This window comes from Papio anubis, chromosome 2 (assembly GCF_008728515.1).
Source record: "Papio anubis isolate 15944 chromosome 2, Panubis1.0, whole genome shotgun sequence".
In the NCBI taxonomy this organism is placed as follows: Eukaryota; Metazoa; Chordata; class Mammalia; order Primates; family Cercopithecidae; genus Papio; species Papio anubis.
In genome coordinates this window covers 142,010,718-142,038,678 of record NC_044977.1, presented here as the reverse complement: position 1 = coordinate 142,038,678, position 27,961 = coordinate 142,010,718, and the positions used below count along the sequence as shown (strand labels likewise).

Genomic DNA, 27,961 nt, shown 5'->3' with positions numbered 1-27,961 from the left:
CTCTTTTTATTGGAGAATTAGTCCATTTACATTCAGTGTTATTATTCATAAGTAAGGACTTACTTCTGCCATTTGTTATTTGTTTTCTGGTGGTTTTGTGATCTTCTTTTCCTTCTTTCTATCCTTCCTGTCTTCCTTTTAGTGAAGGTGATTTTCTCTAGTGGTATGATTTAATTTTTTGCTTTTTTTGTATATTTGTTGTTTTAAGTTTTTTAATTTGAGGTTACTATGAGGCTTGCAAATACTATCTTATAACCCATTATTTTAGACTGATGACAGCTTCACACTGATTGCATAAACAAACAAACACAGAAGAAGAAAACTAACAAAAACTCTGTAGTTCAACTTCATCCCCCTGCTTTACAATTTTTTGTTGTTTTTCTTTTTCCCAAGTAGCTAGGATTACAGACGCCTGCCACCATGCACAGCTAATTTTTTGTGTTTTTAGTAGAGACAGGATTTCACAATGTTGGCCAGGCTGGTCTTGAACTCCTGACCTGAGGTGATCCACCTGACTGGGCCTCCCAAAGTGCTGGGAGTACAGGTGTGAGCCACCGTGCCCGGCCTGTTGTTTTTCTTTATGCATTATTTTGCTGTCCATGTCTTGAAAAGTTGTAGTTACTGATTTTGATTAGTTCATTATTTAATCTATTTAAGATAAGAGTAGTTTGCATACCACAATTACAATGTTGTATTATTCTGTGTTTTTCTGTGTGCTAACTATTATCAATGAGTTTTATACCTTCTGATGATTTCTTCTTGCTTATTAACATCCTTTTCTTTCAGATTGAAGAACTCCCTTTAGCATTTCTTGTAGTACAGGTCTGGTGTTGATGAAATCCCTCAACTTTTGTTTGTCTGAGAAGGTCTTTATTTTCTCATTTATACCTGAAGGATATTTTTGCTGGATACACTATTCTAGGGTAAAAGGATTTTTCCTTCAGCACTTTAAATATGTCATGCCACTCTCTCCTAGCTGGTAAAGTTTCCATTGAAAAGTCTGTTACCAGACGTATTGGAGCTCCATTGTATGTTGTTTCTTTTCTCTTGCTGCTTTTAGAATCCTTTCTTTATCCTTGATCTTTAGGAGTTTGATTATTAAATGCCTTGAGGTAGTTTTCTTTGAGTTAAATCTGTTTGGTGTCCTGTAACTTTCTTGTATTTGAGTGTTGATACCTTTCTCTAGGTTTGGGACGTTCTCTGATATTATCCTATCGAATTAACTCTCCTCCTGTCTCTTTCTCTACCTCCTCTGTAAGACCAGTATCTCTTAGATTTGCCCTTTTGAGGCTATTTTCTAGGTCTTATAGGCATGCTTCATTGTTTTTTATTCTTTTTTCTTTTGTCTCCTCTGACTATTTTTCAATAGCTTGTCTTCAAGCTTACTAATTCTTTCTTCTGCTTGATCTATTTTACTATTAAGAGACTTTGATGCATTCTTTAGTGTGTTAATTGCATTTTTCAACTTTAGAATTTCTGCTTGATTCTAAATATCAGTCTGTTTGTTAAATTTATCTGACAGAATTCTGAATTTCTTCTCTGTGTTATCTTGAATTTCTTTGAGTTTCCTCAACACAGCTATTTTGAATTATCCGTCTGAAAGGTCACGTATCTCTGTTTCTCTAGGATGAGTCCCTGGTGCCATATTTCATTCATTTTGTGAGGTCATGTTTTCTAGGATGATCTTGATGCTTGTAAATGTTCTTCAGTGTCTCAGCATTTAAGAGTTAGGTATTTATTGTAATCTTCACAACCTTGGCTTATTCATGCACATCTGTCTTAAGGATGTTGTCCAGGTATTCAAAGGGACTTAGGCTTCAAGCCCAACAATGCTGTGGTTTTTGTAGAGTTGTAGAGGTACTGCCTTTGTGGTCTTGGATAAGATCTGGAAGAATTCTCTGGATTATTAGGCAGAGACTCTTTTTCTTTTCATTTACTGTCTCCTAAACAGATGGAGTCTCTCTCTCTTTCTGTGCTGAGCTGCCTGCCTGGATCTGAGGGTATGGCGATATATAAGCATCCCTGTGGCCACCACCACTGAGACTGTGTTGGGTCAGACCTGAAGCCAGCACATCACTGTGTCTTGCCCAAGGCCCACTGTAACCACTACCTGACTACCACCTATGTTCATTCAAGGCTTTTAGGGCTCTACAATCAGCAGGTGGTGAAGCCAGTCAGGTTTGTGTCCTTCCATTCAGGACAGTAAGTTTCCCCAGGCCCCTGATGGGTCCAGAGATACTGTCTGGGAACCAGTGGGATTAGAGTCAAAAACCTTAGACATTTACCTGATGTGCTACTGTATTGCAGCTAAGCTGGCAGTCAAACAACAAGGCAAGGTCCTTCCTGCTCTTCCCTCCCCTCTCCATAGGCAGAGGACATCTCTGTATGACTGCCACCACCACCACCAGCCCACAGGGGATTCTGCCAGGCCACTGTCGGTGTTTACTTAAAGCCCGGGGGTTTTCGGTCAGCTTGTGGTGTATACTGCCAGGCCTGAGACTCACCCTTCAGGGAAGTGGGCTCCCCTCTGGCCCAAGGCAGGTCCAGAAATGCATCCAAGAACCTAGGCCTCGAGTCAGGGACCCCAAGAGCCTGCTTGTTGCTCTACCCTACTGTGGCTGAGCTGGTACCTAAGGTGCAAGACAAAGTCTCCTTTACCTCTCCCTCTGCTTTTCTCAAACAGAAGGAGTCTTTTACCATAGCAACCACAGGTGGGAATGTGCCGGGTCATCCCTAAACTTAGCATATCTTAGGGCCCAAGGACCATCTGGGTATCACTACTGGTTATTCTCTTTAATTAGCGGGTGGTGAATCCTGCCAGAACTGGGTCCTTCCCTTCAAAGCAGCAAGTTTTCTTTTGGCTCAGGATGTATGTAGAAGTGCTGCCCCTGAGCTAGGGGCTGGAATGGGGGCCTCGTGACTCTGTTCAGTGCCCTAGTCTACTGTGGCTGAACTGGTATTCAAGATGCAAGACACAGTTCTCTGTACCCTTTGCTTTCTTCTCCTTGAGTAGAAGGAAGGTGTCACTTTTGTTACTGTGAGCTGCACTGCCTGGGGTTGGGAGAGAGGTGATGCAAGTCCTCCCTTAACTGTCCCAGGTGGTGTTTCCCTAGGTCCCATGCCACCCTAGTCAGCTGACTCTGAGCCCTTCCCAGCACTAGGAATTGCCTAGGAATTGCACTCCTTGTGTCCCAGACTATGTTTTAAGTTTATCTATGATCCTGGAGCACTTTGGCCTGTGTGGTGAGGCTTGCAGAGAAACTCAAATTCTCACTACTGGTACTGGGATAGACAATTCCCCTCGGGCTAAGGATGGCCCAAATGCTCCCCCAGCACCAGTGCTGGCTAAGCTCAGCATGGCTTTACTCTCTGCTGTGACAGGGCAGCACTGAGTTCCATGTAAAGTCCTCTAGTCACTGTGCTCTCACTACCCCTAGTGGGCAGACTCTGCATTGCCTGGTTGCTGCGGGGAAGGGGGCGGGGAATGGGGAAGGGTGGTGTCAGCGATTCAAGTCTGTCTCTCCTGTCCTCTTCAATGTCCCTTTCAGCGATTTGAAGTTGAAACCAGATACTGTGATTGCCCACCTGATTTTTGTTTCTTCTGAGGGTGCTTTTCTGTGTTCACATAGTTGTTAAAAGTTGGTGTTCCTGCAGAGGGGAATTAATGATGTAGGCTTTTATTCTGCCGTCTTGCTCCACCCCCCATTTTTGAAGTAATTTCTCTGCATACCTCCCATCTCTGTGGTACTCTAACCTGCTAATTCAAATTTGAGCCACTTCAGCTTGTTTGAAATCAGATCTTTGTGTTCACAACTCAGTGAGTTGGCTGTGTTCTGTCTTGCTCTGCTGTGTTATGTATGGTTCAGGCAGAAAGCCAAGGCAGTTGTGGAGATCACCTTGTTTTCATTTTCTTGGAGCACAGTCCTGTGCTGTTTAGTTTTGAATGCAGTTGTTTCATAAATTTTGTCTAGGGAAGAGAAATCCATATCAGTTATTCTCTCATGGCTAGATACAAAAGTTTCTCCATTCTCTGTCTTTTGTGACACTGATATTTTGGAAGAATCCAGAATTGTTTTGTAGAAATGCCCCTTACTTTGGATTGGTCTGATTGTTTCCTCATGATTGGATTCAAGTTAGATATTTTGGCAGGAATTCTAAATATGAAATATTGTTTTCTTAATTTTATTTCTAATAAGTTGACTTGTATGTTTATTCTTATGCTGTACCACACTATCTTGATTACTATAGCTTTGTGCAGTACAACTTCAAATTGGGAAGTACAAGTCTTCCAACTTCGTTATTTTTTCTCTTTTTCTTTTTTTAATTACTATTCTGAGTTCTTGAATTTCCATATGAATTTTAGTATAAGCTTTTCATTTCTGGAACAAAATAAAATTGGGATTTCAATAGGGGTTTGGTTGAAATTGCAGGTCAATGTAGGGAGTATTGCCATCTTGACAGTGTTAGGTCTTCTATAAACATAAAATGTCATTCCCTTTTATTATGGAGATCTTTAATTTTTTACAATGTTTTGTAATTTTAGCAGGGAAACCTTGCACTTCTTTTGTTGAAAGACAGAAAAAATCCTCCTATATATAGGATTTTTTTCTCTTAATTTTATTTTGAATTCTTCATTGCTAGTGTATAGAAAAACAATGGATTTATGTATATTGATCTTGTATCCTGTCACATTGTTAAACTGGTTTATTAGTTTTAGTAGTTTTTTTTGTGGATTCTTTCATTTGATTGATTGATTGATTGATTGAGATATCATTTGCACATACAGATAGTTTTACTTCTTCCTTTCCAATCTGGAAGCATTTTATTTCAATTTCTTGCCTAATTTTCCTGGCTAGAACTGCCTGTACAATACTAAATAGAAGTGCCAAGAGTGGAATTCTTGTCTTTCTGATCCTAGAGAGAAGGCTTTAAGTCTTTTAACCTGAAGTATGATGTTAGCTGTGATTTCTCGTAGATGCTCTTTATCAGGTTGAGTACCCTTCTATTTCTGTTTGTTGAGTACTTTTATCATGAAAGGATATGTTTTTTTCAAATATATAGTGTTAGTAGTATCCCAATAAGTTTTGCTGTATTTTGTTTTTGCTTTCATTTATCTCAAAGTACTGTAAAAATTTCCTTTGTGATTTATTTTTTGACCCATTGATTAGGAGTGTGTTATTTAATTTTGAAATATTTGTGAATTTCCCAAATTTCCTTTTGATATGGATCTTTAATTTCATTCCACTATGATTGGAGAATATACTTTGTGTGATTTCAGTACTTTTAAAGTTATCCAGGGTTATTTTATGGCCTAATGTGGTCTGTCCTGGAGAGTATACACTTGAGAGGAATCTTTATTCTGTTGTTGGGTGGAACAGAATCTGTTTGAGTCAACACTCCTTAATAAACTCCCTTTCATATATACATCTATCCTATTAGTCCTGTCTCTCAGGAGAATGTTGACTAATACAGATTTTGGTACCAGGAGTGGGGCAGAATGATACAGTTTGGCTGTGTCCCCACCCAAATCTCACCTTGAATTGTACTAATCCCCACATGTCAAGGGCATGGCCAGGTGGAGATAACTGAATCATGAGGATGCTTTCTCTTACACTGTTCTCATGGTAGTGAGTAAGTCTCACAAGATTTGATGGTTTTATAAATGGGAGTTCCCCTGCACACACTCTCTCTTGCCTGCTGCCATGTAAGACGTGACTTTGTTCCTCATTCATCTTCAGCCATGATTGTGAGGCCTCCCCAGCCACGTGGAACTGTGAGTCAATTAAACCTCTTTCCTTTATAAATTATCCAGTCTTGGGTATGTCTTTATTAGCAGCATGAGAACAGACTAATACAATGTAACAAAGTGGCAGATGTAAATGCTACCTCATAAGTAATTATATTAAATATAAATAGATTAAACATCCCAATCAGAAGCCAGAGACCAGTAGAATGGATTTTAAAAACATTACCTATCTATATGTTGTTTACAAGAGACTCACTTTATATTATTCAAAGACACAAATGGGTTGAAAGCAAAAAGAAAGAAAAATACATACCATGCAAACAGCATACAACTGTACTTTAAGACAAAATTGTTGCTAAGACAAAGAATGCTACAATGTCTTCCATCAGGAAGATATCAGAGCTACAAACTTACACAGACCTAATTACAGAACTCCAAAATACATGAAGCAAAAGCTAAGATAATTAAAGAAAAACATACAATTCAACAATGATAGTTGGAGACTGCAATGCCCCATTTTCAATAATGAACAGAACAACTAGTCAGAAAATCAGTAAGGAAACACAAGACTTGAGCAACAGTATAAATCATCTATTTATATTTAATATAATTACTTATGAGGTAGCATTTACATCTGCGTCTTTGTTACATTGTATTAGTCTGTTCTCATGCTGCTAATAAAGACATACCCAAGACTGGATAATTTATAAAGGAAAGAGGTTTAATTGACTCACAGTTCCACGTGGCTGGGGAGGCCTCACAATCATGGCTGAAGATGAATGAGGAGCAAAGTCACGTCTTACATGGCAGCAGGCAAGAGAGAGCGTGTGCAGGGGAACTCCCATTTATAAAACCATCAAATCTTGTGAGACTTACTCACTACCATGAGAACAGTGTAAGAGAAAGCATCCTCATGATTCAGTTATCTCCACCTGGCCATGCCCTTGACATGTGGGGATTAGTACAATTTAAGGTGAGATTTGGGTGGGGACACAGCCAAACTGTATCATTCTGCCCCACTCCTGGTACCAAAATCTGTATTAGTCAACCTTCTCCTGAGAGACAGGACTAATAGGATAGATGTATATATGAAAGGGAGTTTATTAAGGAGTGTTGACTCACATGATCACAAGGTAAAGTTCTACAACAGGCCACCTGCAAGCTGAGTAGCGAGGAAACCAGTCCAAGTCCCAAAACTTCGAAAGTAGAGAAGCCAACAGTGCAGCCTTCAGTCTGTGGCCAAAAGCCCGAGATCCCCTGGCAAACCACTGGTGTAGGTCCAAGAGTCCAAAAGCTGAAGAACTTGGAGTCTGATGTTCGAGGGCAGGAAGCATCCAGCATGGGAGAAAGATGGAGGCCAGAAGACTTAGCTAGTCTAGTCTTTCAGCTTCTTCTGCCTGCTTTTATCCTAGCTACACTGGCAGCTGATTAGATGGTACTCAACCCAGATTGAGGGTGGATGTGCCCCTCTTAGGCCACGGACTCAAATGTTAATCTCCTTTGGCAACACCCTCACAGACACACCCAGGAAAAATACTTTGCATCCTTCAGTTAAGTTGACACTTAGTAACAACTATCACATACATGTTTTGTATATATTTTCCTTCTCTTTTCATTTCCTGCATTTTTGTGTGTTAAATAGTTATTTTCTAGCATAACTTTAAGACTTCCTCGTTTCTCCTACTAGACATTTTTTAGTTATTTTTATAGTGGTTGCCCTGGGTATTACAATTTATATCTTAACTTGAGACAAAGTAGTTAGGTTTAATACTAATTCAGTTCAAATAGTATACAAAAACTTTACTCCAATATACCTTCATTTCCTTTCTCCTCGACCTCACTGTCGTAATACTGTTGTCTTACAAATTACATCTATTTTGTGCAATTGTCTTTTTAAACAGATAGGAGAAAAGAGTTAATAACCAAAATATTTTTATACTGTTTTCATAGCACCTATGTAGTTACATTTACAAATATTTTTTATTTTGTGTAAATTCAAGTGATTATCCACTTTCCATTCATTTCAGCCTAAAAGGTTCCCTTTAATATAACTTAGAGAGCCAGTGGCAGATTCTCTGTTTTTGTTTATCTGGTAATGTCTTAATTTCACCTTCATTTTTTGTCTTGGTTAAAAATTTTTTATTTTTAATTTTGTGGGTCCATGGTAGGTATATATATATTTTTGGGGTACATGAGATGTTTTGATACATGTATGCAATGTGAAATAAGCACGTCATGGAGAATGGGATATCTGTTCCCTTAAGCATTTATTGCCCTTTTTTTTTTTTTTTTTTTGAGATGGGGTCTTGCTGTGTCATCCAGGCTGGAGTATAGTAGCACAGCCTTTATCTCCACGGCTCAGGTGATCCTCCCACCTCAGCCGTCTGAGTAGCTGGGACTACAGGTGTATATTATCACACCCAGCTTATTTTTAAATTTTTTGTAGAGATGGGGTCTCTTTACATTGCCAGACTGGTCTTCAGTTCCTAGAATCAAACAATCTTACTGTCTTAGCCTCCCAAAATGCTGGGATTACAGGCATGAGCCACCATGCCCTGTCTTCTAGAAGTCTTTTTGCAGATTCATTTAAGTAGATGATTATGTGAACTTGCAGATAAAGATTTTCAGTTTTTCATTTCTTCATCCATATGCATTTTTACACACTCTCTCTTCTGTCCCCTCCCTCTGCCCCACCCCCGCCACCTTATTGCATTGACTAAGAGCTTCAGTACAATGTTGAATAGAAGCAGTATGAGTGAATATCTTCATTTTGCTGCTGTTACTAAGGAGAAAGCATTCAGTCTTTTCCAGCAAATAGAATGTTAATTTTAAGAGTTTTGTAAATAACACTGTTCACAGAAGATATTTTAAAATATCAATTTAAAATATGAAGCCAAGTTCATACTTGAACGTGAAAGTAGATTGGGAGCAAAAAGAAAAGAAAGATGCTTTAAAGCTACTGAAGACATCATGAGTAAAATCGGAGTTGAAGAAAATTTAGTCTTTCTCTTCCTAGTGATTAAGAACTTAAAATACACCTTGACAGAGATGTATTTTTATGTTTATTCCTAAACCATGGTAGATGAATTTTCCCAGTATTTATTACTTTTTTCTACTTCTATTCTTATTAGTTTACTTGTTTTAGTAAATAAAATTGTGACTTGTCACTGAAATTTTCCTCTAACTCACATATATTTTTTATTTTGCATGCATTACTCTGTTTGACGTATTTTGGTATATCCTCTTTTAACTTCCCAATTAAATGATCTTTTTATACTTATAAAAATGTTGAAATAGGGAACTAAAATGTATGTTATTAAAACTAGAAGAGACTATTTATGTAAAAGTTACTGTTTATCATCAGATATCTTTTGCCTGTTATCTGAAGACAGATGTTCTCAGAAACACTGGGCATTTGCAGGAAATGCATGTATGCTATTGCTGGAATATCCTCTATCTGTCTGAAGTAGACCTTCTTTTGAGCTTGCCTTTTCTCTGTTCTTCAAATATTACAAATTACTCTTCATGCAAAACAGTACTATAATTCAGATAAAAGTTTTAGAACCTGAAATGCAGATTTGTATTTCAAGTAAATAATGTTCTTGTTCTAAGTGTGTGTCATTTTACATGAATATCCAGACTCCTGTCTAATATAATAACTGGATTCTTTTCAAAGTTATTATTCACCAAGGAAAGTCATCTCTCTTACATTTTTACCATTCTTGCAGGTGTGTAGCCTGGACATATACACATGTCCGCTTATTTGTAACATCTCTTCCCAGAGAAACAATAAAGTACACTTAACTTAGTTCACATATAGATGTTAAAGAGGATTGAAGATTATAGGAAATGTAACAATGTGAATAGATCATGTTATTAGAAGTTTGTTTTAAACAATGAGGCAGCCAGATTTGTATTTTTTTGAGATGGAGTCATGCTCTGTCACCCAGGCTGAAGTGCAGTGGCGTGATCTCAGCTCAGTGCAACCTCCGCCTCCCGGGTTCAAGCAATTCTCCTGCCTCAGCCTCTCGAGTAGCTGGGACTACAGGCATGTGCCACCATGCCCAGCCAATTTTTGTATTTTTAGTAGACATGGGGTTTCACCATGTTGACCAGGATGGTCTTTATCTCTTGACCTCATGATCCCCCGAACTCAGCCTCCCAAAGTGCTGGGATTACAGGTGTGAGCCACTGCGCCTGGCCCCAAATATTTATTGAATGAATAGATCAACTTGCTGAAAATCTGAATTTTTGTGTGTGTGTGTCGGAGTTTTGCTCTGTTGCCCATGCTGGGGTGCAGTGGCGCAGCTCACTGCAACCTCCGCCTCCTGGGTTCAAGTGATTCTCCTGCCTCAACCTCCGTAGTGACTAGGACTATAGGTGTGCGCCACCGTGCCTGGCTAATTTTTGTATTTTTAGTAGAGACGGGGTTTCACCATGTTGGCCAGGGTGGTCTTTATCTCTTGACCTTGTGATCTGCCCGACTCAGCCTCGCACGGTGCTGGGATTAAAGGCGTGAGCCACTGTACCTGGCCCCAAATATTTATTGAATGAATAAATAGATTAACTTGCTGAAAATCTGACAATTTTTTTGTTTTATTTTGAGATGGAGCCTTGCTCTGTCGCCCAGGATGGAGTGCAGTGGCACAATCTCGGCTCACTGCTATCTCTGACTCCTGGGTTCAAGCGATTCTCCTGCCTCAACCTCCTGAGTAGCTAGGACTACAGGTGTGCACCACCGTGCCCAGCTAATTTTTGTATTTTTAGTAGAGATGGGATTTCACCATGTTGGCCAGACTAGTCTTGAATTTCTTGGCCAGATTGGTCTTGAACTCCTGACCTCGTGATCTGCCCGCCTTGGCCTCCGAAGTCCTGGAATTACAGGCGTGAGCCCCGCGCCCGGCCTGAACATTTTTGTCTTGAGTCCTAACCTGTTGTGTTCTACCTACCTATGGAAACTTGCTACCTCTCAAATCTAGTATGCTTAAAGCCAGTCTCTGCTGCTTTCCTATCAGAACAGTTTCTCAGCTTTCCTATTTTGGTCAAAGGCATTCTCCAAGTTCCCTAAGTTCAAAAATTGGTTGTGAAGAATAAGAGATAGTATTCTTTCATGTCATTAGTGTTATCCTGCCTTGTCTTAACAGCTTCTAAATCTTCAGTCTCTCCTTTCCAAGTCAATGTAATCATTACCAGATTGTTCCAAAGCAGTGTTTTAGCCATGTCAACCCTTTATTCAAGTGCCTACTCTGAACTCCTGACTGAGGAGACAACAAGTCTACTTTTCTGAAGAGCCTTCAGGGTACTGCACAATCTGTCCTTTTTTCTCTCTCTCTTCTCACTTCTGACTCTCCAGCAATAAACACTAGTAGCAATGGCAATAAACATAACTCTTACTTAGTATGTGCCAGGTAATGTTTAAGCACTATTTTAAGTGTTTTTAATATATTAAATTATTTAATCCTCAAATTAAACAATAATAAGTAATTATGTATATTGCAATACTAGTAATATAGACATTTAATAACTTGCATGTCTAATGGAAGCAGGATTTGAGCCCAGGTAGTTTAGTTCCCAGAGTGTGTACTTTTAACTAATCTGCTGTTGTGCCTTTCAGTAACTCTCTTCTTTAAGTCAGATCACTATGTTTTTTGTTTTGTTTTGTTTTAAATGTGTCTTTTAACATACCATTTGCTCTGTTGTAGCTCACTTCTTCCCATATGAAAAAATTTCCCCATCTTTTCCCAGTGTTAACTAGAATTTCCTGTTTTTGTTGAGGTGTAATTCAAGCCTCATAAAATCTGCCATAGGTATTTCATCCCATAGCCTTTTTCCCTCTAAGTTTCTATCAAGTCTTCCCACAATATTTTAACACATTTCTTCTTGGCTTGTGTTGTTTTATGTATAGGTTTTATTTTGCCCACAAGATTTTAAGATTAATGTTATCTGCATCTTGATGCTTTCTCAGTTCAATTCCTCTTTCTAGACATTTGTAAAATGTTACATAAGGTTAATAATGATCCTGGGCCTCATCCTGATTCATTGGGCAAACCCATGCTTCTCTATCTAACCAGACAAAGCAGTGTTTAAATCTCAGCTCTGCCTAAGTGTGACCTTAGGGTAGTTACACTTACCATCTTTCCTCATTTGTAAGCAATATAAAAGAATATCTACATTGTGGAGTTGTATTGAATATTAGGGATAATATGTGTAAAGCACTAGCACACAGAGGTTTCTTTTTAAAAGGTCTCTATTCATGATCAGCTAAACAGCATAATCATTTCTATTTTCTTATAAGGCATGTTTTATTAGTGTCAATATTACAAATTTGTTCAGGCTAGAAATAAGATGGATTATTGTGTTGTTCCCAGGTTTCCTTTTAGAACCTGTCTTGTTGAAGACTCTTCTATTAGCAATCCGCTATCTTCTGACAGACTGGCTATTTATAATAACAAGCCAGCAGTTCCATTATTTCTTTAAACCTCTTGGTTCGGTGCCACCTGGTCTATATAATTTAGTTGCATGTAATTTGTTTATTGGATGTAAAATACTTAGTGCATTTACCATAATTTGAGCTAATAGCTCTGATCAGTCTCCTTAAAAAGGCAGATTGCCAATACAATTTAGAAGGCTTTATGATGTAGTTTTCAGTTTTGATGGCTGTTTTGGATTTGCATTTGTTCTCTGTGCATGCTTTGTTTCATGAATCTTTAAGTTCTTTGCTTCCATCTGACACCATGTGTTTGAGGTTGCATTTTATGAATGGGAAACTTTGCAAATGCTTACTAAATGATTTAAAATTTATTTCTGCCTCATATGTTCTTAAAAATACCAGCTGCTGCTTAGTTGAAAATGTAATTTAATTTGACTGACACATGAGTTTTATAGTTCATAAACATAGATGTATTTTCCTTGTTTGTATTCATAAGCCTGTTAGTCCATATGTTAATGTGTTCTTTGATTTAATTTCATTTATTTTAAAAATCAATAAAAACAACAGAAACCTTGGGAAAGCCTTCATACTTGCTATATTTTTGAAACATGCTTCTGTTTTTTGGAGATCACACTTAGGCCTACAGAATTTCTTCCCATTTTAGTGGTTTCCTAAGGTTTCTATTTTAGGAGTTGTATCATCATATTAACAGAGAACAGCTTTTGATATTATATAATTTTGTACTGTATTTATAGAACTAAGTGCATTTTGGATGTGTGAAAGACATATTTCTCCTAAGTTGTTTGGTACAGTTTTAAAAGCCTAATGGCTAGATTTAGTTAAACATGGTAGACTGTTATAAATCCATTCATGTATATTGATGATTCTTAATAATTTGAGAGTGAGAAAGCCTCTTGCAAGATTATTACTTTATCTCTTCTCTCCAGAAAAGTTTATATGTAGACAACCGCAGATTTAAGGACCCCCGAAGACCAGTTTGGGAATTGGGATAGTACAGGGGTCCCCAAGCCCCCAGCCGTGGTCCCATGCCTGTTAGGAACCAGGCCGCACGGCAGGAGTTGAGTGGTGGGCTAGCAAACATTACTGCCTGAGCTCTGCCTTCTGTCAAATCAGTGGTGCATTAGATTCTCATAGGAGCATGAGCCCTCTCGTGAACTGTGCAAGCAAGAGATCTAGGCTGCACGCTTCTTACGAGAATCTAACTAATGCCTGATGATCTGAGGTGGAACAGTTTCATTCTGAAACCATTCCCTCAGTGGAAAAGTTGTCTTCCACAAAAGCAGTGCCTGGTGCCAAAAAGGTTGGGGACCCCTGGGATATGACATGTATATGTGTAAGTATAAGACACTGTATAAGATCTTGAAGAAAAATATAAATAGATTAATATAAATACTGTAAGCAGGGAGCAATTAATATAGGTACATGGGGCATAGGGGTACAGGACAGGGCAAGCTTCATGGAGATGATGGAATTTGAAGTACTGATAGGCGTTCAGAAGACAAAGCCATTTCTACACAGGGTCAAGAAAGCAACCGACCTGTTTAGCTATCCATGAGTATTGAAATTTCCTTAAGGATAATGACTTTCTGATTGACCCTCAAGTTCCACATTGTGTCTAGTGTGGATACAGTTATCTTTAAGCTCAGCAACTACTTGCTGAATTCAGCCACAGTTTTTACTCATTGTTGTGGTTTCTGAGACCACTTTTCTCTGTGTTCTAACATGTTACATGTTTGCCTTCATACATATTTTTATTCAGGGAAAAAAGTTAAATGATGTAATTTCAATGACTATGTGCATTGGTTGGCTTTAAAAAGAAATTTAAAACAAGTTTGGTATTAGCAGGAAACAGCTTTTGATATTGGTCTAATTTTTTATTTCTTAAATTGTGTCTTTGGCAACAGTTACTTTTTGGGTGTGGAAAGAAACATTTCTCCTCAGTTCCTTGGTTAGCTTTTTGGGAAAAGTTAAAATGGTCACGAAAGCATCAGATAAACTAATAGTAACCCCAATGGAGTATACTTTTGTTTAAATAAAAGCCAAGTGAAGTCTGTACTGCCATGGTAATATCATGCAGAAATAATAAGTTAATATATGTAACAAATAATCAAGGTTTACAGACTACATTCTTAAGAGATTATTTTTTTCCTCCCTTTGGAAAGTAGTGATATCTAAGGGGAAGAGGGTGTGGGGGACTGGCATTTTCTCAGCATTCATAGTTGGATAACAAAATCCACCTAAAAATAAAATATGTACTCATATGCAAAAATGCTGAACTTACTTTTTTGATTATTGACCTTTCTTTGCACAACTAAAACATACTTGTCACAGTTTTGTTGACTGGTTGATTTCTTGTCATTATTCCTACATTAGAGTAGTGAGTCCTGTGCCAGCAAACAATTTATATTAATTAGTTTTTTAAAAAATCACTCTCTGCATGATTTTATCTCCTGTGTTTATAATGTTATAATATGAGCTATTAAGCACATTTTAAAAATACATTTAATTGATTCAAGTAGTATTTTATAAGTGCCTACCCTGTGTCAGACTATTTCATAGGTGCTATGGAGGCTATGAGATGAACAAAGTATTAATTTCTTGGGGCAGTCATATCTCCTACAGATTTAGTTTTTTTCAGTAATAGGATAATATTATTCTGATTTATCCACACTGTTGTCTCTTTCAGAAATCTAACTTGAATTGGTGGGATAGTTTTAGAGAAGTCAGAAATAATGGAGAAGAGAATTTTTCGCTGTGCCAAGTCAACTGACCTGACTGGGGTTGAATATGTAGAACTCATTTCTCTTACCTAGCTTTCAGATCCAGAGTCTGAATAATTGCATATCCTTTTTACATTTGGGAACTTGACTCGGGGCTTTCCCTGACCCTTTGGAACATGACTCAGGTTTTATTTTTATGCAATTATTGCAGAGTGTTGAATCATTATAATGCTGATAACTAAAACGGAACTAATATTAGACTTGGAAATTCTTCTAAAAAATTAATATGCCTGTTTCTTAAAAACACTTAACACTCAAACACTCTGAGACATACCATTATGGAATGCTCATAAGGTAATGTATTTCAAGAGTTTCTTACTGAAATTAGTATCCAGAACTACATATGTTCAAAAGTATTTCATGTATTCAAAACTACGTATATATATGTTTGCCCTCCCAATTTTTATTTTGTTCAACCAATATGCAAATAATGGTCTATCTGATCCTTCATTTTTGCTGGTAGTCTAAAGGTCATGCAATAAGTAGTTTTTGTCTGGGTTTATTTTTACTTATAACAGAAAAATTATTTTTAAAGTGAGATGTAATAACATGTTTTGACACTTTTCAGATCTTTCATGTAAGAAAATTCTGCCACACATCCGACTATATTCTTATGGTGCAAAGGTTACTATTTTGGAAGCTAGCTTTAGGAAAGATCAAATAGCTAGATAGAATCAGAGTAAGCAGCTTCAGCCTGCAGGTATTTTTAATTTTTTAAAAAGCTTTCTAAAGGAATTTTACAGAATATTTTGGATGATCAAGCTAGTGATATGAATTGGTTCTATCTGACTCATTTCTATGTGTTAGACATGGTATTAAGCATTTTAAAAATATTATTTTACATATGAGAAGAATATTGTCATTCTCATTTAAAAGGTTAGGAAACTGAGGGTTACAAAAGAAGTAATTTGCGCAAGTTCATCCCACTAATTCATGGCAGAGGTGGGAATTGAATGCTCAAGGTCTGGTGACTCCTAAGCCTGATTATAGCAAGTTTCTACCTCTTCAGAGCAAAACAGATACATTACTTTGGGTCCTTTTAGTGTTTTAGCTTGTATCCTCATCCTTTATTTACTTCAGTAGGTTTTTATAATCAATTGTAAAACATCTATGTTTCAAGAGCATACCTGAGATTTATTTCTACATATGTTCATAATCTAGTCCTAGGTATATAGTATAGACTTTGTTGATTTATAGAGTTGAGGGACACTGTGACAAACCACTGTCTTCCTTATAACATGATTTTTTATTTTTTGATTTGCAGGTTTTAAATGCACAGAGAGCAGGATACAAGGCAGCCATAGTTCACAATGTTGATTCTGATGACCTCATTAGCATGGGATCCAACGACAGTAAGTACAGGTATCACTTTTCTTCTCTCCTGTTTGACAGATCATTTGTAACTAAAAATTAACAGGATTTTCCTTCTCTCATATTCTTTTTAAAAAGCAGAATTTCTTCTCTATCAGATAATCCCCCATTCTTAACTCTCTTTGGATGATTTTATTCATAGTAGAGATGAAAATGACTTTCTTTTCTGAACAGTTTTTTTAAAACATAAGTGTTTTGTTTATTGATGTTTTGTTAAAAACCAAAATTTTAACAAAAACTGGGAGAAACAGCTTTAATAGGGATAAACATGCTGAGTTAAGAATGCCATAGAGGGCGTTTTGTAATTTATTTAGAGATTCACAGCATTATTTTAGGGTCCGCACATACACTAAGTAGCTGCTATAATCTGCTGAAATTCCAAAGCCACATACTTGTGCTTCCTTATACCAGTTGGTTAGTATCCCTTTGTCATACACTGGCATGTTCGTAGTTTTTCATTTCAGATGGGAATGTTTTTCCTTACTCTCTACTAATTATTGGCTTGTAGGGAACAACGAGCCAATTTTAGTGACATAACTGGCTATAATAAGACACTGACTTTTAAGCTGTATGCCTCACTTAATGTAGTTTCTATCACTCAGGGCACTATGGGGTTTTATCAAAACCTTTCTAATTTATACTAAGATTATTTACTGTCAACACTTAGGATTAGAATTTATTTTATTTTGTTTTGAGTGCATAACCACAGTATATTTTGCTATTAAGTCCTATTGATTCATATTTTCAAGGTAAAGCGAAGTATAGACATAAAGCTATAGACTGATAGAAAACACTGGAATGTATTTAGGAGTTTAAATAACTACATCCTGAAAAGGAAATATTTTATATTCCTTAACCAAAAAGCCTTATTTTAGCCTATGACAGTGTTTTCTGTTGTTTTTGTTTTTGCCCTTCTTTTTTCTTTTTTTTTTTTTTTTAAGATGGAGTTTCACTCTTGTCGCCCAGGCTGGAGAGCAGTGGTGCGATCTCGGCTCACTGCAACCTCCGCCTTCCCGGTTCTAGTGATTCTTCTGCCTCAGCCTCCTGAGTAGGTGGGATTACAGGCACCTGCCACCATGCCTGGCAAATTTTGTATTTTCAGTAGAGACAGGGTTTCTCCATGTTGGTCAGGCTGGTCTTGATCTCGTGACCTCAGGTGATCTGCCTGCCTCAGCCTCCCAAAGTGCTGGGATTACATTCGTGAGCCACCGCGCCTGGGCATTTTTGTCCTTAACCCTGATAGAGTGAGGCAAAATTATAATATATAAAAGGTAAAATTTATTAATGCATTTCTTAGGTAATTTATTTATATTTTAAATTATTATTTTAACCTCCTAGCTGATTAAATCTTTATGACTGTAGAGTCCATTAAGTACCCATGAGAAGTTTTAGCATTTCAAGAATAGTTTGACAGCTACTACATGGGAATTATAGGACTTACTTAAGTGAGTTTACTTATCAAATAAACTGGTAATGTTAGTACTGCCAATTTGACACATTTTACTTCTCCTCCTTTAACTATTACCCTCTTTAAAAAAATTATCCCAGTTGATACATCCCAGGGTCAGTAACTTTTGTGATCTGTATACATTTATTGGCAAAATGGAAAGCATGCATAGTCTGAAAATAGATAGGCCTGAATTTGAAATCAAATCCTACTTGTATCAGTTGTATAACTTTGAGCAAGTTACTTACTCTTTGTATGTTTTGCCAAAGTTCCAAGCCCAGGATTTAGCAAATCTTCAAGACCTTCTTAAGGGCTGAATATGTTTTGGATTGAACAAATTGATTATTATTTGTAAACTATTTACTCTTTTGACATGTTTTCAGTAAAAATTTTTCAGGCTGAAATTGTCAGTTCCGTTTATCACTTATTTTTTCTTTATAATACCGTAAAACCTTTTTGTGATAATCATGTCAGCTCCTAAAGAAATATGTTCAATATTAAAAGTAGCACATAACCATATAAGCCTGCTGTTTCCATGGAAATGTTTCAACTGAGTTGTTATTCAAAGACTGCTCAGAATTTTGGTTCTTGACTTTGTTGCTTAGATTATTTTCTATGATATTTTGCTCCATCTTTGCCCGTGTGTTTAAACATTTTATATGTATGGAGACAAATGTTGTAAAGATGTTTACCATTTTCATCTTTACTGTTACTTGGTAGAGGTAAGAAAAGCATGGATTTATCAGAAGAGGCTTGTATCTGTCCCTCTTTTCAAGGCCTTCCCTAGGAATACTGGTATCGTATACTAAGTAGAGATACTAATGCCTGGAAACAAAAGGAAGTTTTAAAAGCCCCTTCCTGTTGACGCTTCACATGAGGAATATACCAATTTTTATTTTAGCCAGAAATAATGGATTAATTCAGTGGGCCAATAACATTCTTTATCTTTAGGAGACAGCAGAAAGTGGTAGGAAGGACACCAACTTCAGAAACGGGAAATATGTGTTTTTTTCTAAGACAGACTAGTTGATATATGAGCCAGGTACCTGCACCCTCAGGAAAGTTACTTAATCTTTATAAGCCCATTATTTTCATCTATAATAGTGTGCATAATTTTAATAATTATTTGACCTGGCGAGTTTGTGAAAATCTTATGAGAGAAGGTATATGAGAAAACCCATGCAATGGCAGAGTGAGAGGAACCTAGATAAGGAATAAGAAGCCTCAGGTTTGAGTCCAAACTGTGCAAATATCTAACTGTATATCTCTGGGTCATTTTTTTCTCCTTTTTTTCTTTGATTTCTTCCTTCAGCAAATGCTTTTTGACAGCCTAGTGTGCACTGTTTTAGGCATTGAGACTATAGCAAGTAATGATGCAGTCAGAGGCTCTGCCTTCATATCTTTCATTGAGGTAGTAGAGTGCAGTAGTTAAGAGAGTACTTTCTGGGTACTGCCTGTCAGGGTTTGAATCCCAGCTCTACCACCTAGTAGCTGTATGACCTTGGATACGTTACCTAATATCTATATGCTTCAGTTTTTCCGATCTGTGAAATTGGGATAATGATAGTACCTAAGTCATTTAGTTGCTATAAGGATTGAATGAATTAAGGCCTGTTAAGCATCTAGAAGACTTCCTCATTCATAGTAATAATTTAATGGTTGTTCAGCTATTATTATTGTGATTATTATCATTTTATTGCATTCTAGAGTGGGAGAGAAGAAATGAACACGTAATCAAATAGATGTGCTATAATGTCAAGTAGTGATAAATGCTATGAAGAAAAATATCAGTGTAAGGGGATATAGAATGATAGAGATGAAAGGAAGGCAGCTATTTTATATAGGGTGGTCAGAGAAAGCTTCTGTGAGGCATTGCAATTTGAGCACAGATCTAAAGTTAGTGGCTGAGTCATGCAGATTTCTGAAGGAGGGTATTCCAAGGAGAGGGAACAACAAGTACAATAACTCGAAGATAAAGCATGCTTGGTGTTTCCAAGGTGTGGCATAAAGCCACAATGGCTGGATTAGTGAACAAGGGAGGGAGTGGCAGGGGATAAAGTTAGAGAAGGAGCCAGGGGTCAAATATGATGGGCCTTATCAGCCATGATAAGGACTTTGGAATTTATTCTAAGTAAGTTTTAGGCTGGGTGCAGTGGCTCAGGCCCGTAATCCTAGCACTTTGGGAGGCCAAGGTGGGAGGATTGCCTGATCTTCGGAGTTCGAGACCAACCTGGGCAACATGGTGAAATGCCGTCTCTACTAAATATATAAAAAATTAGCCAGGCGTGGTGGCGTGCATGCCTGTAGTCCCAGCTACTTGAGAGGCTGAACCACAAGAATCACTTGAACCTGGGAGGCGGAGGGTGCAGTGAGCTGAGATCGTGCCATTGTACTCCAGCCTGGGCAACAGAGCGAGACTCCATCTCCAAATGAATGAACGAATGAATGAATGAATGAATGAATGAATAGGTTTTAAACAGCTGTGTAATATGACATATTTTATAAAAGGAGCACTTTGGCTGTTCTTTGGAGAGAACACTGAAGGTGAAAGATGAGCAAAAGTGCCAACAGAGAAGATTTATAAAGTTGCTGCAGCAGCCAGGCAAGAGGGATGGTGGTTTGGAGTATTAGTAGTTAAAGTAATGAGAAGTGGTAGGAATATGGCTATATTTTGAAGCTGACAGGATTTGGTATAGGGAGTAAGGGAAAGGGAGGAGTCAAGGATGACTCCAAGATGTTTAGCCCGAGAAACTAAGTGAATGTCTATGCTGCTTACAGAGGTGAGAAATAGAGTTGATCAATTGAGGGAAAAGAGACATTCAGAGTTCAACTGAGAAACTTTGTTTGAAACATCTATTAGGAAATCAAATGGAGATATTGAATGAGCAATTGGGTATACGAATCTGGAGACGTTGGGACTGGGTCATTCAAATTGTAATTTATCTTTGTTTGGCAGTATATACCTCACAGAGTTGTTTTACAGATCAAAATAAAGTAGAGTGTTTTAAAAGTATTTTGTGAAGTAAAACATATTTAGTTTTGTTTTCAGTAGATAATGTTGCCATTTTCAAAATGGTTCCTCATATTTGCTTACAATATTTTCTCCCTTTTTCTTAATCATTTTATTAAAGTAAGGAGCTTTCTACATACATCTCTTTAGATATCATAATTCAAAGAAGCTAGGTTACTTCCAATATTATTAGCCAGTAGTCACAAGCCAAAAGTTCTTCCTTGAGTTTGTCATAGTATCTTCATGAAAGAATAAAATATCATACACAGGGTATATAATTGCAAGTTTTAAGTATCAAAATAAGCTTTAAACTCATATGTGGTAGAGAAAATATCTTAGCAAGATAGAAAATATCTCCCAAATATGAAAAATATGTATAGTCGCATAACAATACCTCTGCATCTATTAAAAAAATGAAATAATGCGTATAGCTCCAGCTACTTGGGAAGCTGAGACAGGAGGGGCACTTGAGCCCAGGAGTTACAGGCTGTAGTATGCAATGGTGGCATCTGTGAATAGCCACTGCACTGCAGCCTGAGCAACCTAGTGAGACCCTGTCTCTAAAAAAAATAAAAATAAAAATAAATGATGAGGTAGATCTGTATTTATTGACATAACAGGATGTCTGATCTGTATCATTGTGTAGAAAAAAGCTTACACTTTAAAAATTATATGATCACATTGATGTTAAAAAATAAAATTGTATTGATCACATTGATATAAAAGTAGTGATTAAATATTTCTTGACTAATATTTTTTGTTTCTGCCCTCTTTGGGCTTTGGGGCTTACATGTTTTTGTTTTTTTTCTGGTGTGTGTGTGTGTGTGTGTATGTGTGTGTGTGTGGAGGGGTGTGTGTGTGAAAGAGAGAATGTGTGAGAGTTGAATGTTTATATTTGCATAAAACAATCTAGAAGTGAAAAAAACTTACTCTACCAAGGATATCAAGATTTTAAACCTTGTCTTTATAAGGATGAAACAATAACAGCAAAATAGATCAGTGATTTATAAGTTTGGGGGGGGGTTGACTGTATGAGGGAATTTTGGTGGGTGATGGAACATTCTGTATCCTAACTGTGATTGTGGTTATAATTGTACGTATTTGTCACAACTTACAGAACTGCCTATTACTTCAAATAAAACATTTGTCCTTGGATGGGAAGGATTATGGTTTTGTTTTGTTTTCTTTTGCTTTACTTGCCTCCCCCTCTTTTAAATGCAAATGAATATGCATTGTTTTTAAAATGCAGAACAAAGTTATTTTGAAAACTATAAAAAGGAAACAAATGGGCCTTCTCTAAAGCCAAATGTGTTAAACTAACTCACAGCTAATAATGAGGCTGCTTTTTCTATTAGCAACATTAAGAGGATTGTTTTTATTTCTATTCCTGAGTAATGGGTAATTTTTACAAAATTCTTTTTGGGTGGCATTTGATTTTGGTTTTGAATATGGGTAGAAGAGTCAAATATCTTAAGATACCAATCAAACACAAAGCTTTGCCATGAGTGCCAGGCTTATGAGGAAGTAGAAATTTACCCAGCTTTCCTACTCTATTCCCTTTCTCAACACCTGTCAGCCTTTCAGTCTGGAAAGCCAGAGATGTGTGGCATTACTTTTTAGATTGTTGTGAAGTTGTCTTTTCTTATATTCTCTGGCTTATACCTCTCGTGGAAATGGGTATGTAAAAGAAGCTTTTTCTCTTTTTCATTTAGGAATTAAGTTATGTGTGGGAAGAAAACCTAAAATTTCTTCCTCATCTTTCTTCTCTAACAAATTATGTCTAGAGAGGAAGAATCAAATGGAAATATTAACAATAAAAATTATATCTGCATCTCATAGACTATTGAGAGAATTCAGGTAATGTATATATGCAAAATGTTAGCTTTGTTACTGTAAATGTTATGTTTCTCAACCATTTTGATGATGAATAAAATCTGCAATCTGGAAAATCAAGCAATAGACAATTAAAGTTGATTATAATTGTTTCCAGTTGCATTTGCTGCTATTATGAAGAAAGTTAAGTTGATTGTACACTAAGTATGGGCTTTTAAGAATAATTTTATTATTCTTTTATACAGTTGAGGTACTAAAGAAAATTGACATTCCATCTGTCTTTATTGGTGAATCATCAGCTAATTCTCTGAAAGATGAATTCACATATGAAAAAGGGTAAGTAATGGATATAAAAAATCATGTTGCTTAAAATTCTTCTTTATATTAAGGTAGAATTATATAATATTGTAATCAAAATTATGTTTCAGAATGAACTCTGTAGTGCCAAATTATCCCTTTTTAAATCATTATGCTTTTAAGATGTAGTATTTTAAAGTATTTTACTACTTTTTCTTTGTATGATTATGTTGAAAATGTATTCATGCTAGTGAGAGTAAGTCACCCTTCTTGCTAAAATGATAAAATAACTTTTCATTTTACAGTTTAATCAAACTACTAGTATTTTAAAACAATGCAATTTATGTTTATATGACATTTTCTATTAAGAAATGTTTGTATATTACTAAAAGATATTTTATATATTATAAACACAGAATCCAAAACATTGTGTTAAGTGACTAACATTTACAAAGACAAAAAGTCAATTTTCAAGTTTTAGAAGTTTGATTTGAATGAAAACTTTTATATGAAACTCTTCTCCCCCACCCCCACAAAATAATCTCATTACAAAGATAACATGCGGACTGAAATTAACTTGAGGCACAGCTGTCTCAGCTAATATAGAAAACATAGAGAAAATGGTACAATGAACACTTCAGAACTTCTTCTATGACACAGATCCCCAAAACGTAGTGGACCAGAACAGACTTTTGTCTAAGAGGAACACCAATAATAATAATAATAATAATAAAAGCAGCTAATATTTATTCAGCATTTAGCAAAGCTGGGGACTCATAAAGTAAGACTTCTATGTTTGTTATCCATTTCATCCTCACAACAACCCTCTAGTGGTTGTTATTATTATCACTTATTATCTACATTTGCCAAAAGAGGAAACTGGCACAATGAAATCCAATTCTAATTATTTAGGGGGAAAAGAAATCCATGAACATTTGTGTTTGAAAATGCATAAAAAAGAATAGGGCAGGGTTTTCTGTTTACTGTTATTGTTAGTTCCCCACTACAGTGTTGATATTTAAAATGCTGTTCACATATTATACGCTCAGAACAGTACGTTAAGGAATGTAATTTTGGAAGTTGTATCAACAAACAATTGCGCAAAGTTGTGTTTTGTCAGCCATGTTTGCTTGGTTAAAAGAGAGGAGAATTAGTACTTGCTTTTACCTCAATATTGCTCCCCCATTTAGAATACTTCTATATATTTTAATATGTATTTTAAAGAGTATTCTTTGTTTTTAATTATAAAACCATACTTTTTAAAATTAAAAAGTAATATATAGATGCTAGCAAAATATGGAAAAATTGAAATATAAAACATTTAAAGTGCAAGTCTCTATATGACACTATTGTCTAACAACTACTGTTTTTTAAAAAACCTTTGTTTTTCCCCATATTTGATTATTCACATTAATTAGTGATCACATGTTCATAAAATGGAACCATACAGTACATAATAATTTGTAACTTGCTTTATTTCCTTAATGTTTTGACCCTTTCCAGGCGAATACAAGTTTACAAACTCTCTTATCCCACCTCTTGGCTACAGATATATTGTGGCACTGAAAAATGTTTAAATTTTAAAAAGTTAAATAATATTCCAAATAGAATTTGAGGCAACACCCCATAATCAAGCAAATTAATGTATCTGCAATGAATATATGGCTATTTTTTCCTGTCAGTTCACTTTAAGTTGACTGTGAAATGAATTGCAAACATTATTTTTTAAAGCTTTCTAGGTTTTAGAATTGTTCATAAGGAATTGTAGAGCTGTACATAAAGATCTATTCTATCTATCTGTCTATCTATCTATCTACCTACCTACCTACCTACCTACCTATCTATTTATCTGTCTATTTATTATCTACTACCTACTTTACCCTCAAGCCCCCTCTCTTTCTTTCAGTGGGCAGAACTAGGAAATATATATGGCTTTTAAAAATACAGTAAATCATGAGTGTATACTGTTGCTTTCAATTTAAATTCAAGAGCCTAGAATTTTTACTTTATTGATCTTAAATGGGTATTTTATTTTTCTATGCTGAAAGACACCAACATAATAATATATTGTCTTTTCTAATTGTAGAGTATATACACAACAGACTCAGAAGAAGAATATCAATGCTAGTACCAACATTTTTTTAAAAACAGTTCTTTCTCTGCTTAGAGTATATCATAATAGATAAGTTCAAATTTATTATTATTATTATTATTATTATTACTGAGACAGGCTGTTACTCTGTGGCCCAGGCTGGAGTGCAGTGGCATGATCTCAACTCACTGCAACCTCTGCCTCCTGATCTCAAGCAATCCTCCTACCTCAGCCTCCCCAGCAACTGGGGGCTAAAGGCAAATTATTTTTTTAAAAGATAAGTGAAATAGTCTGTGTGCAGATGTTATAAATTGAAAACACAGGTTTATTTGATTCATTTGCTTTCAGAGTTTAGAGATTGCTCTCCCTACCCCCAAGTGTGATTTTAAAAATTATATATAAACTTTAAGTCAAAATCAGTAAAACAATGTATATTCAAAGAAGTTCAGATTCTAAGTATCATGCTTCTTGTCCATCTTGTTCCTCTCCTTACCTTATAAGTAACAATTTAAAAAAGATTTAATTTATTCTTTAGTTCATTAAATTTAAAAATATACAGGAAAATATATCTCCTCTCCCCTGTCTTTTATCCTACTGCATAAACAGTATTCCCCTTCCTGCTTTTGACTTAATAGTTTATCCTTGAGTAGATACAGATATTCTTCATTCTTTTGTACAGCTGCATAGAGCTCTTGTTTTGTGGATGTTCTAGTTTAATCAGCCAGTCCCCTGTTGATCAGCATTTGAATTGGTTATGTTATGTTGTAATTAGAAATACTGCTGTAATGCATAACCTTATGCCTAAGTGTTTTCATGTTTTTGCCAGTATACTTTTGGAATAGATTTCTAGAAGTTGGATTGCTAGTTCAGAGGTAAATATATATGTATTTTTGCTAGATATTGTCAGTTCCCATCCATAAGGGTCATGCCAGCAGTTTATGAGGGTGTCTCTTTTATTGTAGCCTCACCAACAAAGTTGTTGTCAGGTTTTTTTATTTTTACTAATAGGTGAGAAATGGTATTCTGTTATCGTTTTCATATGTATTTCTCTTATTACAAGCACATTTGAGCATTTTCTTCTTATGCTTACGCACTACTTGTATTTTATTTTTTATGAGCTGTTTATCTCTAGGTCAGTTTTTCATATTAGATTGTTGGTCATTTTCTTCCCTATTTTTATAAGTTCTTTATTTTATTAGGTATGTTGGCCCTTTAATTTTTAATATTACAATTTTTTTTGCATTTTGAAATTTTTATTTCACTATGGTGTTGGGTTTTTTTAAATGTAACCAAAAATCAAATGTCTTTTCCCTTGGGCTGTTGGTCTTGAGTCTTAATAAAGTTTTCCCTACTCCTGTGTTATAGAGGAATTCAGCCACATTTATACTTGTACGGCTTCATTTTTAACATTAAATCTCTGGTTCATTTGTAATTTATCCTATATATGGCTTGAAGAATGTATCCAATCATATCTTTTTCCAAATAGCCATCAGTTATTCCAATGGGTTTTTTTGGTCCTTCCTAGTGAAATTTTAAAAACAATTTTATTGAAATATATCTCACATACCATAAGGTTTACTCATTTAAAGTGTAAAATTCAGTGATCTCAGTATATTTATAGAATTCTGCAACCATCATCACATTCTAATTTTAGAACTTTTTCAATATCCCAAGTAGAAACCCCTTACACATTTGCAGTCACTTCCTGTTTCCCAGTCCCTTCTCCATCCACTCCAGCCCCAGGCAATCACTAATCTACTTTCTCTCTCTATGGATTTGTCTATTCTGGTTATTTCACATAAATGGAATCACATAATATTCTTTTATGGTTTTTTTTCATTTAGTGTAATGTTTTCAAGGTTTATCATATTGTAGCATGTATTGGTACTTTATTCATTTTATTGCTGGATAGTATTCCATTGTATGGATATACCATGTTTTGTTTATCTTTTCATCAGTTGATGGACATTTAGCTTATTTCCACAACTTGGCTATTACGGATAATGCTTTTTTCACTATTTGTGTACAAATTTTTACATGTGCGTATGTTTTTATTTCTCTTTGGTATATACCTAGAATGGAATTGTTGCATTATGTGGTAACTCTATGTTTAACACTTTGAGGAACTGCCAGACTTTTTCCAAAATGCCTTCACCAATTTATATTCACACCAGCAATGTATGAGGGTTCTAGTTTTTCCTTCCAAAGGAATTTAATAATCAACTGGTCTAGCTTCAGAAAAACCTGATGAGATTTTTATTGAGATTACATTATATTCATAAATTAATTTAGGAAGGATTGACATTTTTAGGGTAAGTCTCCTTATTCAAGAGTGTGGTATGTCCTTTCATTTGTTTAATTCTGCTTTTTTTTTTTTTTTTTTTTTAAAGAAAGGGTCTCACTCCAGTTGCGCAGGCTGGAGTGCAGTGGCTCCAGCTCACTGCAGCCTTGATCTCCAGGCTCAGGTGATCTTCCCACTGCAGCCTCCTGAGTAGCTAGGACTACAGGCATGCACCACCTTGCCCAGCTAATTTTTTGTATTTTTAGTAGAGATGGGGTTTCACCGTGTTGCCCAGGTTGGTCTTGAACTCCTGGACTCAAGCAATCTGCCCACCTCAGCCCCACAAAGTGCTGGGATTACAGGCGTGAGTGAGCCACTGCACCTAGCCAACTCTGTTTTTATGTATTCAGTTTTGTTTAGTTTTTTTAGTCCAAAATCTATGTGAGATAAACATTTCTTGTTAAATTTATGCCAAGGTATTTTATTGTTTACTATCATAAGTGGACTCTGCTCTTTCATTACCTCTACTAACTGGTTTTAATTTGTACAGCTGAAAGCTCATTTTTAAGTGTTGATATTATAACCTGCAATTTGACTAAATTCTCTTACTGTTGGTGGCAGTTTTTTCATATAAATAGGAATAGTTTTATCTT

The 27,961-nt window shown here is 36.0% G+C and overlaps 1 protein-coding gene across 4 annotated transcripts in view; it reads left to right on the top strand.

Moving 5' to 3' along the window:
* Window positions 1-27,961, top strand: part of RNF13 (ring finger protein 13) — a 159,149-nt gene that overhangs the window by 77,037 nt on the left and 54,151 nt on the right. For 2 of the 4 annotated variants that reach the window (XM_031663680.1, XM_003894959.3), the window contains exons 5-6: window positions 16,242-16,329; window positions 22,884-22,974. In XM_031663680.1, coding sequence (XP_031519540.1) covers window positions 16,242-16,329; window positions 22,884-22,974 — 179 coding nt within the window. Of the gene's footprint in view, window positions 1-16,241; window positions 16,340-22,883; window positions 22,975-27,961 lie in introns of all 4 variants that reach the window. The other 2 variants (XM_031663682.1, XM_031663681.1) reach the window with 1 other exon arrangement.